The sequence below is a fragment of the Contarinia nasturtii genome, unplaced genomic scaffold, assembly GCF_009176525.2.
Source record: "Contarinia nasturtii isolate CC-2019 unplaced genomic scaffold, AAFC_CNas_1.1 Cnas_scaffold_745, whole genome shotgun sequence".
Lineage (NCBI taxonomy): Eukaryota > Metazoa > Arthropoda > Insecta > Diptera > Cecidomyiidae > Contarinia > Contarinia nasturtii.
In genome coordinates, this window is record NW_022198093.1 from 190,475 (window position 1) to 208,959 (window position 18,485).

An 18,485-nucleotide genomic window follows, 5' to 3' on the forward strand; every position below is an offset into this window, starting at 1 on the left:
AATGGTAGCATTGGTTAGTCATTCAACATACTTAATTGATAAATGTGTGTTTGTGCAAATAGATGAATATGTATGTAATGGTGTTTGATTGAGTCAACATCAACATACCATGTTGCAATGTTTGGTCGGTCTTTTCTCGCAGTCAGATCTTTTTTGAAGCCAACGGTGCTCTGTCTCGTTCTCAGCGTATGCAAGAGAGAGTATTTTTGTTCTAGTTCAACTACAGATGTATCACGTACAATGCTATGCGCTCATGTATGTGTGCATTGAATCGTATCGCTCTCTGTCACTTTCTCAGTAAAATCATATTAAACCACTATATGTATATGCGAAGTTGAACAACAGTCTATCCAATTCAGAGTCTATTCATCTCATTTTCACTCATTCATTGTTTGGTCGTGCTGTCGGTCGTATTTGTGTGTTTTTCTTTTTTTTTTATATAGACATATAAATGTGTACATACACATTGTGAGTGGCATAATGAATATTAAAGAAAACTAAAGAGACCAAATCCAGAAATAGAAGAGAAAAATCCAACAGAGAATAACAAGAGATTGGTATTTATTTTTTCGTTTGTTGAGTGTGCATTTTAGTTTTTGGTTGGCGTTGGCTTCTCAAATGAGACTGAGTGCAATCAGAAGCATTTCGATATTTTTGTTTCGGTTTTAGTTTCACATCAATTTCAATATGGTGCATAAATAATTTGATACTCATTCGCCACAACACTCAAACAACAAAGAACTAAATCAGCAGCGATCTAATGGATATTCAAAGAAGAAGAAAAAAAAATATGAAAACAAAGAAATACTTGATTTAATTAGTAGTGTTAGTGTGGATCGGTTTATTGTGGTGCTATTTTTGGTGAAACATTCTTGTTTGACTGGCGAAATAAATAAATAACAACAACAACAAAAATCAGAAATAAATGCAACACATCGACAACGAATCTTCACAAAAATTGGATACAACAATTGATTTCACAGCATAAAAAAGTGAATACCCTTTACTTTATTTTGCATGCGATTTTTTTTTATTTTGTAGTTCATAAGAATTTTTGGGTTAGAACGGTGCCAAAAGTTTTCAGTGTTTATGTGAAAAAATGCGAAAACGAAAACAACAACAAAAAAAATCATGTATTTATTTCTTTTTTTTTCTCAAAACGCAAAATACACAATTTTTCTTCACTTGATTTATTGTGTGAAACTTTCGAAAAAAAAAACACACACACACTATTTTTTTGGCTTCATCGTTTCTGTTGCTATTGGCACCCAATATAGGCCAAGCACTTCGCGAAAAATTTAATAAGGTTAAACCATGGACTGCAAAAACAATGGCAATGCAAAACATGTGGCACTCCGGATCTTGGGCTTCTTTCATTCTTCTTTAGTTTTTTTTATATCAAAAACAAAAAAAAAACATAACAGCAAATCGGTTTGTGCGAAAATAATTCTGTAGAAGGTTGTTCAATGCTATTTTCGAATCATGGTGTATGTGTGTTTTTATGTAATGGGCTTAGACTTGGGCCGCCTTATAATGAACTAATTTTTGCATTGGAGCAGCAGATTTGTGCACTAATAATTATGATCGAAAAGGTAATGCGGAGAGAGAACGCACAAATCTACGAAAAAAAACCAACATCAAAATGAAGCCACAAAAACATTTACCAAAGTTCCATGGAAAACGGCATCAAGCCGTGACGGTTTCATGAGGGATTGAGCAACAAATGATGTTGTCATTGCACTCAGTGATTTTTCTTATTTCGACATTTTCAGACAGTTACTGCGTGTTTGTACAAAAACATAAATCTATACAGAGGAGAAAAAAATCTCTTCATTCTTTGCACTGGAAACACTAAATGCTACCATTCGCTTGTACATCGTGTTATCGTTGATGAATCGTGCATTTCCCACATTTAATTCGATTTGTTTCTTCTACTCGGTTTTTTTGTTGCTCTCTTGCCATTGCTGCCATTCCATATTCGTGTATAATAACAACAATAACAACAAGCAGAGTGAATGTTGATGTTTGTCAGATTGAATTTGCTCTCACAATGTGAGCAGCATTGTTTTGATACTTTATATTCTACATGTGCAACATAGTATTTTCTCTCTTTGTCTGTGTTTCGTACCAAAGCGAATGCAGATATTATAAAATAATCATTGCATTTGCACATGTTGATAGAATCACATTAACAGCACTTGCACCCAATGGCAAATGTAAATGCTTAAATGTAATTTTAAATAAATTCCATAACGTAACATAATTTCGATTTAAAAGGAAAACGAAAGAAAAATATTACGAAGCAGCGACACTTCAGACCAATTTTCTCGCCACCAATGAACCTTATGCTCTTTCTTTCTTCTGACTAGTCGCTTTGTTAACAAACTTAAAAAATGCCGTGAATTTTTCTTTTTTTGACAAGCAAATTTCGGGTGTTACAACCAATTTCACAAATTTCTCTCACTGCTGGACAACAGTTTACAGCTACATAGATGTAGCAACACCGTTTTTTGTGGTTGCCGTTTTTTCTTCTATGTACACCTGTGCGTATAACAAGAAATTCGTCAATGTTGCACGGCAAATTATATTCAAATTCTTTGCCACGACGACGTGATTTTTATTTTTTTTTTTGCGAACCATTTCCTTCGAAATTTTGTTGAAGTTTGCATAATGTGTGTCCCAATGTTAAAAATGCCCGCTCGGAATTTACAATCGTTTCGTTTCCGCACTTCAAGCGACTTGTATTTTTTTTTGTCTAAGTCTTTCTCGTTCTGCTTCTCTCTCCCTCTCACTCTCTCCTCTCGTTCTACAATCTACATAAACATTTTTGTTGAAAAGTTTCATATACATTTTTGTCCGTCAGATAAACGAATAATGTCGATGTTTTTTTTTATCTCATGTTGAAGGATAAAAACAATTTTTTTGCTGCACTCATTTGAATACGTGCTTATCTGAAATCCGCAAAGCTTTATTCAACAGCCATTGCAATTAGAGTTGTTGAGAGAAATATTTGGAAACGAAGAGAATGAAAAAAAAAACCACCCAACAGAATGGCCGCAATTCGAAAAAAAAAATAAACATGTCCTCTTTATTCGAAGCAAACGTGCTCCAACGAATAATGATCAACTATTATCCATGGTTATTGTTATTATTTTGTGTTTATTTCACAGTTGTTTTAATTTTTTTTTACATAAACGGTTTTAAAATGGCTCTTACTTCTTGCACCATTTTTATTGTGTTCATAGTTCGCTATTAATTGTCTCGACGACCGATCACCATCATTTTTTTTCCAAGAGAAGTGAACAATCAAATGTCGCTTCACATCGACAACAAACAATGATATTGTCAAAAAATGTGAAGCGTTACAATTCGTCGGTCACAATAGCTAACGGCATTTTAATTGGAATGAAATACTATAACGAAATATGAACTGATGAGTAGAAGAAGAAAAAAAGAAATTCTCGGTTAATTGAAACAAATACAACGATTTATAATAATAATCCATTGAAAAGTGAATAAAGCGAGAAATGCCGATTTGTTTGCTTCGTGGCAAATGATGACGGATATCATTTAAATGTTTTTTTTTTCGGTAACAAAGCTTCCGTGCGGTAAATACAAATAAAAAAAAAGAATTAAATATGTCGCGAAACACAAACACATGGCATCATCAAACAAAAATTGGCAAGCAAACAACAGCACCAACACCACTGTGAACACACACACGCGTTCGCTTTTATGCAAATTTGTTCGAGTACAACGATAATAAAAACCCAAATGACTAATCGAATAATTAATTTATGATTCTTGCATGTGTTACAAGTTCATTGACACATACACACAATATACATGATCGATGTGTATGAGTGAGTGCTGGCTGTTGTTTGCTGTTCGCACTCTTGCGCGCCGTTTTAAAATGAAAAACATTCGTTCAAATGTGTCGCGCATTTATAAATTTAACCAGCATGTGCATTGAGTTGGTTCAGTTGTTGAATGAATAGAGTATTTATGCGGCATTATATTCGATGCTAATAAAATGGGAATATTAAGTCGAATGAGACATTCACTCTTTCGGTTTTTTTTTTTCCATTCAACTGTGGTAGTGCTGTCGTCGTGTGGTGCTAATTTGTCGCAAAATCATGTTCCTGTTCCTCTCTTCTGATTCAAAAATTGAATTTCGTTCATTTACTTGGAATGCTCTCATGTTTGTCAACTTAATCGCGCGAAAATGTTCAATCGCTATGTTCTCCACCTCATTTCTCTGTGCACACAAACTACATGTACAAATATAGTCGAGTGAAAACGAGTTCGCAGCGCGTAACAATCCGCGCTCATTTACTCAAATAATGTATACATTCAACGAGATGACTCACTCGACACTTCAATCGTAGTTAGCAATTTATTTCAGTTTTTGCCCGATATGAATCGTCTCCGTTGGAATGCTTGAAATTCTATGTATTGTAATTTGGTGAATGCCAAGAGCCAATGATTTTGTCGGCATTGGCAATTTATTTCGAAATTTGCATCAAATGTAGACAGAAAAAAATTAATCTCGTTCAGATGTTTCGAGTGGTCAGAATCGGTTGTCGAATTATCTTGAACTTCAAATGTAGTCAATATCTCTATCTAAAAACAAAAAAAAACCCGATGGATTACATTATATATCATTTATCATTATCTGCCAATCTACCCACAAATTCACAAAATGCGGTTTCAATGAACTAAATAATTCGTAAACCTTATTTCACGCTATTGTTGCTACACGGAAAGAGCAAGCGAAAATGAACGATATACAATGGGCGACGAAATGAAACTCACTGAACTTTAAATAATTCGCATAATTAAAACATGAAAATATATTGTCAATTGCGGCACTGTAGTATTTCGTTGAAATAAGCTCTATGATATTATGCATATTTTCCATTTTTTTTCCATTATGTGAATCTTTAATGCAATACGCTTTTATGTTGCACATTATTTTTACATCGATTTTGACATTTTTCCCGCAGCAAAATATAAGTCAAAACTCTTTCCATATTGAGTTGAGTGAGAATTTTTCAGTGGAAAACTCTTTTAAAATTCCGTGAATTTTTTTTGCGAAGAATTTTTTTTTCCTTTTGAAATTCGTTTGAGCGAACAGAAAAAAAGACTAAAATCTTTCTGGAAAATGTGTATTTGAAATGGTGACGGCTTTGTTGATTACTGGCTATGGCATATGCTCCAAAGCTGTTTTCCGGTGTCAAGTTATTTACTTTAATGTAGAATCCTTTTTCCCTAATTGTTTACACGACAACGCAGACGAGAATATGCGTGTAGAAAATACGTCCGTCTTTATAACCATTGGCAAAATCTCTGAGCTTGATTTTTTAGACGTTCATTTTAAATACATAACTCTTTTTATATGATAGACTATTTACACTTTTACACAGAATCTATTTTCTGGTGTGCGTGAAAATGAGTAAATAGATTTATTTCGCCGCTGGCATCATTTTTCAAATAGATCTGTGGGAAGTATATGGTTCAAAAATGAATGTGGAAGTAAAATCTTTTCCATTAAAATTGTTAAGCGTTAATTTAAAAGTACACGCAAAAAGAACAGAGTTAAACAAGACTATTCAAATTAATAAAATATTTAAATAGTTTGAATAGATTTTTAAAATGGAAATGTTCAATAAAACCCATGAAAAACGGACACCAATGTGGAAAATGTTTCTCGGAAAAAATTTCAATTTGCAAAAAATGCCATTCGAATTATTTCCGCCTTTTTTTGCCATGGTTGTCATTAATTACATTCGTCGTTTGAAAGCGGATTAAAAAAATGTTAATTAAAGGAAATGTGAGCGCATCGATTTTTCGAATGAATATAAAAAAAATTATAAATACAGAAAAAAAAAGAATTTTACGGCAATAAAAAGAATTATGCTGAAATGAATACATATATGGACATGGTGCATCTCAAATTGATTTCCATTACAAGTATTGTGAATGCATTCCCCCGGTTTCAAGTCGATCAATTCGCATCAAGTCCTGATGTACGTACGTTCTTGCAAACAACATCCAGCATCAATTGTAAATAAATGCACTGTCTGACGTTATTATTCAACAATGCACTCATCGTTTCAAATAACATGATATAGAGTGAATGATTTCAATAAAGCTAAAGATGCGTGTTTGCCTCGCTCCTCTCCAATTAGAAATAACTTAATTATACATTACATTTAGATTTTCATCACAAAGAAACGAGAGAATCTTATCCAATTAATCACGATTTTTTTATCTATTTACAGTCGCAGCAGTAGACAAGTTTAAAATAATATTAGCAGCGTTGGACAATAGTGGCGGCAAGAGGAGAAAAGAACTAGAAAGCTGAGAAGAGCAGTGTGATATTGAGTGCATCGAAAAGGGTGACATATCGTCAAATTGAATTGTAAATTCTACATTTTTTTGTCGAGTGCGCGATACCGTGATAGAAACTTGTTGAAAACACACAGACATACTCAACGTAATCATCGTTGCACAACCAAACATTTACTGGCAATAACATCAGAAATTGAAGAAAAAAAAACCGAAAACAAAGAAAGAAAGAAAAAAAACCCATACAAAAGACTTAATTCAATTTATGTGTACGCGGTGTCGATTTTGAAATAAAATTATTCAAGTGGCAATCACTGTGGAAATGCAATCGTGAATCAATTCAAAAACGGCCACTTATCATAACATCAATATTTAGACGAAACCAAGTAAACACAAATATCTAAAAAAAATATTGCAGAAAAAGACAACAATGGCAGACAAATAAAACAACAAAAGACTATATTAATAATTATTATAATAAACTTGGTCAACCTTGGCATAATTAACGCGTCTGACTAAATTTATTATTATCATTTGAAAATCGCTTTCCTGCGTGTTATTGTTGTCGTGAACAGATTCATCATTCTAAATCTTGATTTATATGACAAAAAAAATAGTTAATCGTGAAATCGCGTAGGATATGGTTCGTAAAGTGAAATGTAATGCATTTATGAGCAGAGAGTGAAACGAGCATTTTAAGTGTTTGTGCACTTTTTTTTTTATTTTGATTAACGCGCGAATTAGTATAAAACGATGCATTTTACGTTCCAATAAAAATCAACTCTAAATAGATGAAAACCATCTCGACGAAATGAAAAAAAAATTCATCTACGAGCGAAAATCAATGAAAAAACAAATCCAATTCATATATTCACTGCATCGCGTACGCATTTCCATATGAAAATCATCGACCGATCGAAGCATGCAAATTGAAATCACCATCATCGATTTCAATCACTCATAGAGAAGAAAAAACTCTGAAAAGAAATTTCAACATAGAAACAACCAACTAAAAATCAACACAAAAGTAAAGTTTTTACAGCAAAAAAAATATAAATCGTAAAATAGAGTTGTTATTGACGCAAAGTGTTGACACTCATCGGTATAAACAAACAAGAACATTCCAAAATAGAGTTCGTGAAATAAAAGTAATAGAAAGAAATAACCAAAATAAAATCATCAGCTTTTATCGATGCTTTTAATTTTTTTTTTCATGTTTTTTATGCGATATTCTTTTTCCAATTCATTCATCTAGATGGTAATAATAGCAATAGCAAAATCTCGTATAACAAAGACATTACAAAAAAAAACAACAAACAGAAAACAAAATCGATGTTTGAGAGTACAACACAGTAATCGAAAATAAATGTAATTGGATTTCTGCATTTGCGTCCATTTCGTTTTAGATTGCGCACAGAGCACGTTTCATGTGGATAGCATAACAAAAAAAAAAGACAACAAAAAACTAAGAGAAACAAAAAACACACGTGAACAGAAGATATACACGATATCATCGACAATAGACCTTTATACACAGTGAAAATACGGTGGTGCAGAAAAACCAACGCACATCATATGCAGTGACAGTGAAATATAAAGTAAACGCGAGCAAACATATGAAGTTAACGAATCTGACTGATTTTGTTTGTTCACATTATGTGCATTCAAACCGTTGAATTTTTTCGCATGCGACGACAAAAACGGGCCAAACAATAACGATTAAATAATATGTTTGTGCATGATTTGGAATCGATTTCATCCACCAACAACAACAACAACCACAACAATAAACAGCATCAATCGGTGCAATTACAATTTATCGGCTGCCGACAATTAAAAACAACGATTCAATTGAAACAGTAATGTAAACATAAACTACAAGAAAATATAAATGACTCATCACCGATACATATATTCAGCTGTATAAACTCTATTGTGGCATTGTGAATCGAACGAGAAACGATACCGCTAGTAAAATTTCATCATTGTTGAAAAGAACTGTTTAACAAAAGAGAGATTCAAATTCGGTTTTTGATGCCAAAAACAAAAAGAAAGTGGAAAAGAACCGTGAATTTTCAGTGTGAATCAGTGCAATTTGACTTTTGAAATTTTGTTTGTTTTTCCATTTTGTCATTCATTGTATAATGTTAAATCAATATATTTTTCATCGTTAGTTCCATTGTTCGATTAGAATTTTTGTTCTGAACCAAAAAATTTACGTCTGGTTAAAACGTGCATTTCTTGTTGTTGTGTTTTTTTGTTCGTTTGTTTACTTTCATCGTCATTATTGTCGTATCTCTATTAGTGTATGTATGTGTTGGATGTGTGTGGTACATCCTATGCAATGTTAGATTGAAAATCGAAAGAGGAATCGCATTGTTTGTGCATAAAAGTGGATAAAAAAGACCAAACTGCATTCGTAAATATATAGTTATTTCGGTGCATGGCCAAACTTTCAATCTCGCTTCAAGTTGACGACGACGACGACCACGACGCATCGAGAGTTTTTCATCTCATTGGCAAAAAAATTACAAATAGATAGTAACGGAACAGTGACGACGACGACGACGACTGGAAAAAAGAAAGTACGTGTTGGTGCTGTGCAAGTGAAGGGCAAAAAATGACACCGAAATGTGGATGGATTCTATTTTTAGTGTTGTTCGTACCAAATTACATAGAAACTGGTGAGTAAACTATATCTCTATCGCTCTCTTATTTTCGTCTCTCGCTCTCTATTTCACTGCAATATCCGCTATATAGAATGGAATGTTTTGATTTGCTTCGTTTCATGTGCAAACAAATAAAATGCCCGAGTATGTCCACTCGAAATCTTACAGTATACAGCAATGCAATTGCCCATATCTTTGCCAAACCTCTTTTGAATCTTCTTTTATTTCAATTTTTTTTTCACTCGCTTTCTTCACAAACAGCAAGAAATAAATAAATAAACCGTATTCGTAGAAATGAACCCGTTCATAGAACATTTATACATTATAGGTCGATTTATTAATTAAATAATAAGAGATTCTTGCAGAAAATTTCATCTACTCGTCCAATTTACTCGTATCTTTGTAGAAAGATTGCAACAACGACGAGAAAAAAAAAAGAAATTGAAAATAAAAATGGTACAGAGCACGTCAAAATTGCTGTCCGCATTTTAAAGTATGTGCATGTTTTTGAAAGTGAAGAACATGAATTGTGTAACAAGTACAAGCTCAAGCATAAATGTGCGCACCATCTCTTTTAATTCTCGAACGTAAATGTAAACTAGACACCAAATGTTTTCGTAGAATTTTTCATATTTCACAAGAACACTGGCTTTCCGTTTTTCATTCTGCCAGCATGGAATATGGAGAATTTCTTCTCTTCAAACATTTAAAAAAAACCGAAAACCTGTACAGCATACTTCTTTCTCTTGCTCTCTCTATCTATGTAATATCGTACGCACTCGGTTATGTTTCGTTCTCGCTCTTTCCTGCGTACAGCGTATGTGGTTCTGCATAAATTGAAATGAACTTAGCACAACTTTAATAAAATAATTAATTTCATATGAATGCTTTTGACCCGATGTGAAAATGTTGTTCATGTCCAAAATATAATGCCCAAGCACTTAGACATTGAAAGCCGTGTGTGCGTGTTTTTTCTCTCTAATTTTGGTTTGGTTTGGTTTGGTTTGGTTTAGCAGAGGCTATATGACTGGATGCTTTTGTATGAGCTGTTTGGTGGTTGCCAACATATTTTATGCATGTGCACATACTCTGTCCTTACATTCTCGGTGTTCACATCCATTTGAACTTTCCGTTTCATCCAGCAACGTTGTGCTCAGCGACAACAACACTAAATGCACGTGTGACAACTGCGACGACGACGGTATCGTTGTGTTCCATGTGATGGCAATTAATTATTAAAATGTTATAGTTTAAACTTGACTAGCCATTACTTTAATGCTCATAAAATCGGAAACGGTGATAAAATTGCAATTGCATGATTTATTTTGCATTTTATAAAATTCGCTCTCGGAAAACTTGAACAACATTTCGGTCATTTCTTTTTAACCATTTGTATGCACGTATATGGAATAGAAGAAAAAAACGAAACATTAACCCTTACAAATAACATAAAATCGAATGCATGACCCACTTGCTCATGAGCCGTGGAGGAAACATTTTAATGAAACCGACAACAGTAAATAGAGGCTTTATGCAATTCATAGACCATAAACCATGCTTGCTTCGGCTGTCTTTTATTCGATTTAAAGTATCAGCGCGCACTTTAAAACAAACAAAACACTGAATCAAGCTTAGCTAATCTCTTTTTATATTGTGTACACAATTTTACTTATTCTATTGACAAATAAAAATAATGATTTGCGTTTTTCTCATTCATATATAGGTTCGGTGAAAAATCTGGGAGGTAAGTGTGTGGTGATTGAGCTTACCGATATTTCTGTTTTATTGATTGGATACGAATTGTGTTGTTATTGTTGGCTTTATTGTATTCCCATCAAATCGCACAATACGAGTGATCGTATGAAGAAACTTTGCTTTGTTTTGCAAAAAAGTTTACAAACAAAATAAAGCAAAGACGAAAAAAAAAACAATACGTTTCATCGGCAACATTCATTCAACTCATTTCGTGTCTGATTCACATGTCTGAAAATAATTGAAATGAAATGTGTCTGTTTTTTGTTGTTCTATATCTTTATTTATTTATTTTGTTTGATTTTCTTTATAATTCAATTTAAATTCGATTATTATATTCTTTATTTGTTTATTTTCTCACTCACTTTTTTTTTCTATCTTACGCGCACAGGAAACCTGAACGAATACATATCACATTATGAAACGTTAAACTATGATCATCACCAGATTCATGCTAGTCATAGTAGAGCAAAACGTTCGGTTACCAAAGATCCATACGTTTTTTTAAAGTTTCGTGCACACAATCGACCATTTCACCTTAGACTAAAACGTGATGTAGATACATTTAGCGATAATTTAGTGGTGAGTGTCCATGTCGATATCTATTTACAAAAAAAAAAAAAAAAAAAAATACAAATGTTAAACGATCAACTGAAATTGAATTCGTTGTGAGCTATATTTATATTAAGGGCGCACGTGAATTTTCATCGAATTCATTTCTCTTTTAAATTGTTATCTAATTTTATTTTCGGTCTAATCTATTTTGTCCAGGTGGATACACCAAACGGTGAATTACCGTATGTTGATACATCGCATATATATCATGGTCATGTGTTGGGCGATCCGCACAGTCATGTGTTCGGTTCGTTACACGATGGTGTGTTCGAAGGTAAAATTTTAACCGAAAATAATGCATACTATGTGGAGCATGCAAAACGATATTTTCCAAATCGAACACATCTTGATTATGGATTCCATTCGGTTATTTACAATGAACGGGATGTGGTCGATGATCCATTTGCTCACAAACGAAAACACGGCCATGTAAATGGATGTGGTATCAACGAAGATATTTCACAATGGATGGAAAGCGTACAAAATGCAGCCACCGATGATGAAAACGATGACAACGAAAACGTTGTCGACGATAGCAAAAATAATATACCACCTCAACCAGTAAATTTAAATGCAAACAAATCGACGGCAAAATATGCGACAAATGCTAAGCAAAAAGTTAAACAAAATCAAAACTCCATTTTCGAGGATGACAAATCACCGCATTTCAAGTATACAAAAGAAGCTAATTTTGAGTATGATGGCGCAAATGGCAATAAAAAGAGGGAACGTGTTAAGCGAGCCGCACGACCGAAGGAGGATAATCGAAATACGTGCTCGTTATACATTCAAACCGATCCACTCATTTGGCGGCACATTCGTGAAGGCATTGCCGATGTAAGTTCATTCACTCTCACACACAATAATACAGAAGTACATTCACATTCAAATTAAAATCAAACCTTGCATGACCCATTTAAATGATTTGCCGAAACGATTTTTTTGTTGTTGTTCTGGCTGGCGTTGTCAAATATCTAAAACGATTCAATTGTTTTCACAGCATGACCGTAGCCGAAAATCAGAAATTGATGAAAAAACGCGCGAAGAAATTTTGTCGTTGATCGCACATCATGTCACAGCCGTCAATTACATCTATCGCAATACAAAATTTGACGGACGATTTGAACATCGAAACATTCGATTTGAGGTAAGCACGTACACTCACTTGCTCTCGCTCTCTTTTTTTCTCTTTTAATTCACTTACAATCACATTCCTGTTGACAAATTGTTTAAATTTGCAAAAAAAAAAAAAAAATAATTTCAGGTTCAACGAATTAAAATTGACGATGATTCAGCATGCAGTGAATCGTACAGTGGTGATATAAATCCGTTCTGCATGGAAAATATTGACGTATCAAATTTTCTAAATCTACATTCATTGGGCAATCATGAATTCTTTTGTCTTGCCTATGTGTTCACATACCGTGATTTTACGGGCGGTACATTGGGATTAGCTTGGGTTGCTTCAGCTTCAGGAGCTTCTGGTGGAATTTGTGAAAAATACAAAACTTATACCGAAACTGTTGGCGGTCTATACCAAAGTACGAAACGTTCTTTAAACACCGGAATCATAACATTTGTGAATTACAATAGTCGAGTACCACCAAAAGTGTCACAATTAACGTTAGCACATGAAATCGGACACAATTTTGGTTCACCGGTGAGTGTTTATCAATTATTAACTATTTCGTTTTTAATTCAAGTCATGATTAAACTAATGTATTTCTATTCCTCTCACTTTTGCATTGCAGCACGATTATCCACAAGATTGTCGTCCGGGCGGTTTAAGTGGCAACTATATAATGTTTGCCAGCGCAACGAGCGGTGATCGGCCGAATAATAGTAAATTTTCAACGTGTTCCATTCGAAATATCTCAAATGTGTTAGATGCAATCGAAGACAGTAAAAAGCGAAACTGTTTCACAGCATCGGAAGGTGCATTTTGTGGCAATAAAATTGTCGAAATTGGTGAAGAATGTGATTGTGGTTTTAACGATGATGAATGTCAGGATAAATGTTGTTATCCACGATTGATAAGCGATGCTGATATGAGCGTAAATGCAAGTGCTCGCGGTTGTACACGTCGTGCATACACACAATGTAGCCCAAGTCAAGGGCCATGTTGTTTGAGTGAAAAATGTATGTTTGTACCGGCACATTATCATCAGAAATGCAAAGAAGAGAGTGAATGTTCATGGAGTTCAATGTGCAATGGCACAACACCTGAATGTCCAGAACCAAAACCACGTGATGATAAAACGAAATGTAACAACGGAACACAATTATGTATTCGTGGTGAATGTTCGGGTTCAATATGCCTATTATGGAATATGACTGAGTGCTTCCTAACAACACAGGCCACAGGCCAAAACATCGATAAACGAAGATTATGCGAACTTGCGTGCCAAAATGGCAACGATACAAATACGTGCCGAAGTACAAGCGAATTTGGCACCGAAGTTGGGCTTCCACCAGAAGGTATAAGTTTGCGACCCGGTTCACCGTGTGATAATTTCCAAGGTTATTGCGATGTATTCCTAAAATGTCGCGCCATTGATGCCGAAGGACCACTTGCTCGTTTGAAGAATTTATTGTTCAACAAACATACATTAAATACGGTTCAACAATGGGTAACTATTCCATTATTTCAATTACTATTCCATTATTTCAATTTATCCATTTGTGATTTTTCCCCCTTCAGGTCACTGACTATTGGTATATTTGCGTATTATTTGCCATCATTTTCATAATTATAATGGGAATATTCATAAAATGTTGTGCCGTGCACACGCCAAGCTCAAATCCGAAGAGACCACCGGCCAGACGTTTTTCAGAAACACTTCGACGACCGATGCACACTTTACGAAGAATGGTTTGTATACTGAAGAAACGTTCGAAATTCGATTTTCGTTTTCATCGTTGTTTTAACGGAATTTTATTTATTTCATACAAAAAAAAAATAGCGGCATCATGGTGGACATCATCGATATCCAGCTGGTCCGCGGAGTATACCACCGTCACGAAGTTCAGGCGATGAAAGTTTTGGTCACGTGAGCAGAAATGCTAGTCGAAGCCATCATGCACCATCGCATAATGGTTCGCGAAATAGTCATCCGAGTCGAAATGTCGATCCCCGGCGACAGCATCATTCATCAGGTGGTAGCAACGGTGCAATTGGTAGTAGACCATCCAGTGGTTCACGTTCAGCATCAGCCGGCCATCATGGGTATGATCAAGGAGGTCAGCAACAAAATTCATATAAAGCCGTCATGTACAAGCCAATCCCAGATAAGAAAGCACGAATCCAAATGCAGCAATTTAGCTAATTGTAGTTCAATCGTAGCTAAATTTTATCTTCGTTTGGTCCCCCACAATTCTTGATTTTAAACATTCCATTTGGCTATTATGTACATTTCACACAAAAATACTCAAAAGAAAACGTAAATTTTTTTTTCCTTTCAAATTTTGTTTTGTTTATGTTCTTTGTGTAAGCTCATGGCTTCATGTTTTTCGTCGCTTTGTTTTTATTTGTGTTCTCATTGCATACTCTACATTTGTTGCTTATTATTTTGATTGTAAAATGAAATTTATTTAAAAAGAAACCAGACCATTGACATAAAAAAAACACAGTCGTCAAAATTATCAATTGGCTATAAATGCTTTGTTTATCAATTTTGTTGCTAAACTCATTAAATTCATTTACTCTATTTGCTTTGCACTCATTATCCATCTACACACACACACACTAGAAGGTGCTATAGAACGCTAAGAATCAATCATTTCAATATTCTTCTTTTCTTCCATTTCAAATCGAACAGGCGTCGATCTACCAGCAGTAAACTATAGGATGAGTCCCGAAACATAGATTAACTCGTTTGTGTGTATGTGCAAATCAACAAACAATTCATAAATGCATACATCCTTTTGCGACTTCATTGCATCACAAAATAGACTATATATTAGATACAACGGTTGAAACTCTAGTGGAAACCGTATGATTTAATTGAATGAAAAGAGAAAATAAGATATACTTTATAAATTATAGAGGAAAGAAACAAATGTTCTATTTTTAATTTGACAATTTAAGTTTTCTGTGATTCCAATTTAGTATGAGGAGAGAAATTGAAATGAAGACAAGTTCAAGAGGTCAATGTATTGTCGAATACGTTATTAAAATGAGCATATGATACACAGTCTCAAAATGGACGAAGAGATGACATCAGTTTTGTATGCGCTTGAATAAGAATTGATTGCGTCGTTATTCAAATCAAAAGTCCATTTATTTCGTTCAAAATCATGGCACAATCCTATACATTGCACGCATCAATTGTTTATGTGCATACGAAACGATGTTAATTTCTCTTCTGCCATAACAATCAGGCCTTTATTTAATCAAACTTGCGAACACACTCGAAATATATAGTGAAAAATATAGCCAAACACAATATGCTGAACTGCGAAAAACGAAAGCAAAGAAGAAGAAGAAAAAAATGGTAAAAAGCCCACATATACTGCAAGCATAAAACTCATTTTTTCTGTGTATAAAAATAAAAACTAAATGATAACATGAATGTTACAATTGTAAAGAATATATTCGAACTCCGTACGAAAACTAAGTTTATGGAGGAAAAAAAATGACAAATAATGAAATGAGATAAAATATCGTAATGGTAGGGACACATTTAAAATGTATATGTAATACGTCTCAGATCAATATTTACACAAACTGATTTCGATAGAAACATAAATTTCAATACATACACTGTCTGAAAGTATTTCTAGTGTGTAATTGAAAGAAATAAAAACAGAACAAAAAAAAAGTATTACAGAATTAGTTAGGATAATATTTTTATAATAAACGGACATATTCGGTTATTAGTGAGAAAGACAATTAAGTGAAATTAAGAATTGATTTAATCGAGAAAGAGAGAAATGATTAAAGTGATCAAAATCAAATTTCAACTGGCAAGAAAATTTAGTAAAATTCACATAGCATCTTTTTTTTTCATGGCATATCTAGCACATTGATCTTACTTTGAATCTTTATTTTACCCTTAAGTTAAAAAAAAAGAAAAGAAAACCAAGAGTTTTAACGTTTTTGGCAAATTGTTTACTTCTACCGAAATTGCCTTTTAAAATAATAAAAAAATATACCTATTGAAAGAAGAACATGAAAACAGATAGACACCGAATAGTCAAACTAATTAAACCATCAATATTTTAAGTTTTCAAGTCCATACAAAACTCAAACACGAAAAAAGCATCACACCATTTACATTTTTTTCTTTCTTCATTTTCACTCAAACTGATGACTATTCAAATAGGATTAGTATTTGGCTCATTTTCGATGCGGTTTGTTGTGGTTAACACATGCTTTTTTCTTCTTTTTTTTTTCGTGGAAATGTTTGGATTTGTACGAAATGAATTACTGCATCAATCAATCTATTCAAATAGCTTCGAAAGAAATTTCAAAATATTAAATTGTATTGCAATTTTTTGATTCTTAATGTATAAAACAAAATAAATATTACATAAAAAAACACAACTATATTGATAAAATACTTTTTGCCATTTTATGCGAGATAGAGAGAAAGAAAGTATTTGTCACGATTGCACTAATCAATTTGAGTGCTTACAAATCTTCAAGGGAACATATTAATTGCGTCAGAGACGCAATTGGGCATGTGGTGACACATCGATAATATCTCGCTAAATATACTTACGAACTGAACAATTAAGATCTGTTTGATGACCAGCAAACTCAGCGACCATTAACCTCAAGCGGTTAAGTCACAAAAATTAAATGAATCATTCAAAGAGAAAAACTGTATATACAAATAAATAATGGAAGCAAATTTACAAAAAAAGAAAGAAAACAGTGAATGATGAACGTGAACAAAATAAACATGTTACAAATTATTATCATAGTTTTAATAAATAAGTTTAAAACCTCTTTAAATGTGCATATTACGTTTAAATTTTATGTAAATGCCAAAAACAAACAACCGAATGAATGATAATAAACTTACGAAAATCTCTGAAAATAGACATCATTCTTTTTCTTAATTTGTTTTATTTTCAGTATTTAAAGTGACACACTGAAGAATAGTGGGTTTTTGATACTCATTTTTGGGTAAGCTAATTTTGTATGGGCACAATCAAACCAAATATTTACGTAAATAAATAAATACACCTGTGATTATTTTGTCATTTATTAATTTATTAATTTTACAGTTAATACATAAAACTATCTGGCTTTTTGGTTACTCGACCGAGCGAGTTGTTGTTGTTGCTGTTGCAGTTGTTTGACATTCGATGTGATCGGTGTTTCAGGGCTTAATGTTCTTGTTAATTTGGTGTCCGTTTTAGGTGGTGTAATTAGGTCAATAAATTCACTGACTACAAAATTTCTTTTCCTTCTTCGAAATATTTGTGTCGTTGGCTTCGATGCAATTTCATTATCTTGCGAAGAATCCGTTATTTTGCACCAATTGCGCCGACAATTCCAAAGTGTTTGTATTGATTTCTGGATGTATATTCGAATGTAATAATAATCGAATGTAAGAATAATACATCCTGATTTCTTTCGGTGATTTCGATTTTGCAACTGTCTTTGCTCTGGCTCGTGTGAATCGAACTGGTGTCAGTGTCACACCATCTGATTCCATGTATGCACCGAACGGATCCATCACAGTGGTAAAGTTTTGTGCCATATGTGACAACACATCTTAATTCTTGCCGATATTGCACAATTTTTTTTTTTGAATACCGACAATATCTTGAGTCTTGACACACCGTGATACACCAATCAATAAAATCTAACACAGCGATATTTTATGAAAATATGAAACAATTCTGGCAACTTCTTAACACACAAGCAAATTAAATCTCACATATTATTTGTCACACCGATTGAATGTGTGCCTTGTCGATTGTCGTTCCCAATCAAAATGAATATCATTGCACAAAAGTTGAATAAAACCACTTTCTGTCATTCCATTATTAATAACAATTGTGAATGCGTTGCACATCAGAAACATTTTCCATTTCAAAAATCCAATTCTTTTCTTGCTAACAAATTTGTCGATGAACAAGATC

The 18,485-nt window shown here is 33.5% G+C and overlaps 1 protein-coding gene across 4 annotated transcripts; it reads left to right on the top strand.

Moving 5' to 3' along the window:
* The first annotated feature begins 401 nt into the window (after positions 1-401).
* LOC116341542 (disintegrin and metalloproteinase domain-containing protein 10) lies at positions 402-16,375 on the top strand. Of its 4 annotated transcripts, XR_004201182.1 has the most exons (11): positions 402-557; positions 8,657-9,035; positions 10,744-10,764; positions 11,164-11,354; positions 11,544-12,224; positions 12,388-12,534; positions 12,652-13,047; positions 13,139-14,017; positions 14,089-14,259; positions 14,351-14,827; positions 15,206-16,375. XR_004201182.1 is itself a non-coding variant. In XM_031768664.1 (10 exons), exons 1-10 carry the CDS (start codon positions 8,972-8,974, stop codon positions 15,250-15,252), a joined length of 2,874 nt encoding a protein of 957 aa, XP_031624524.1. In that variant the 5' UTR covers positions 7,607-8,971; the 3' UTR covers positions 15,253-16,375. The 4 variants fall into 4 exon arrangements, 2 of the variants coding, with proteins under 2 accessions (XP_031624524.1, XP_031624525.1); XR_004201181.1 differs by lacking the exon at positions 402-557 and having other exon boundaries at positions 7,607-9,035; XM_031768664.1 differs by lacking the exon at positions 402-557 and having other exon boundaries at positions 7,607-9,035; positions 14,351-14,627.
* Positions 16,376-18,485: the final 2,110 nt, after the last annotated feature.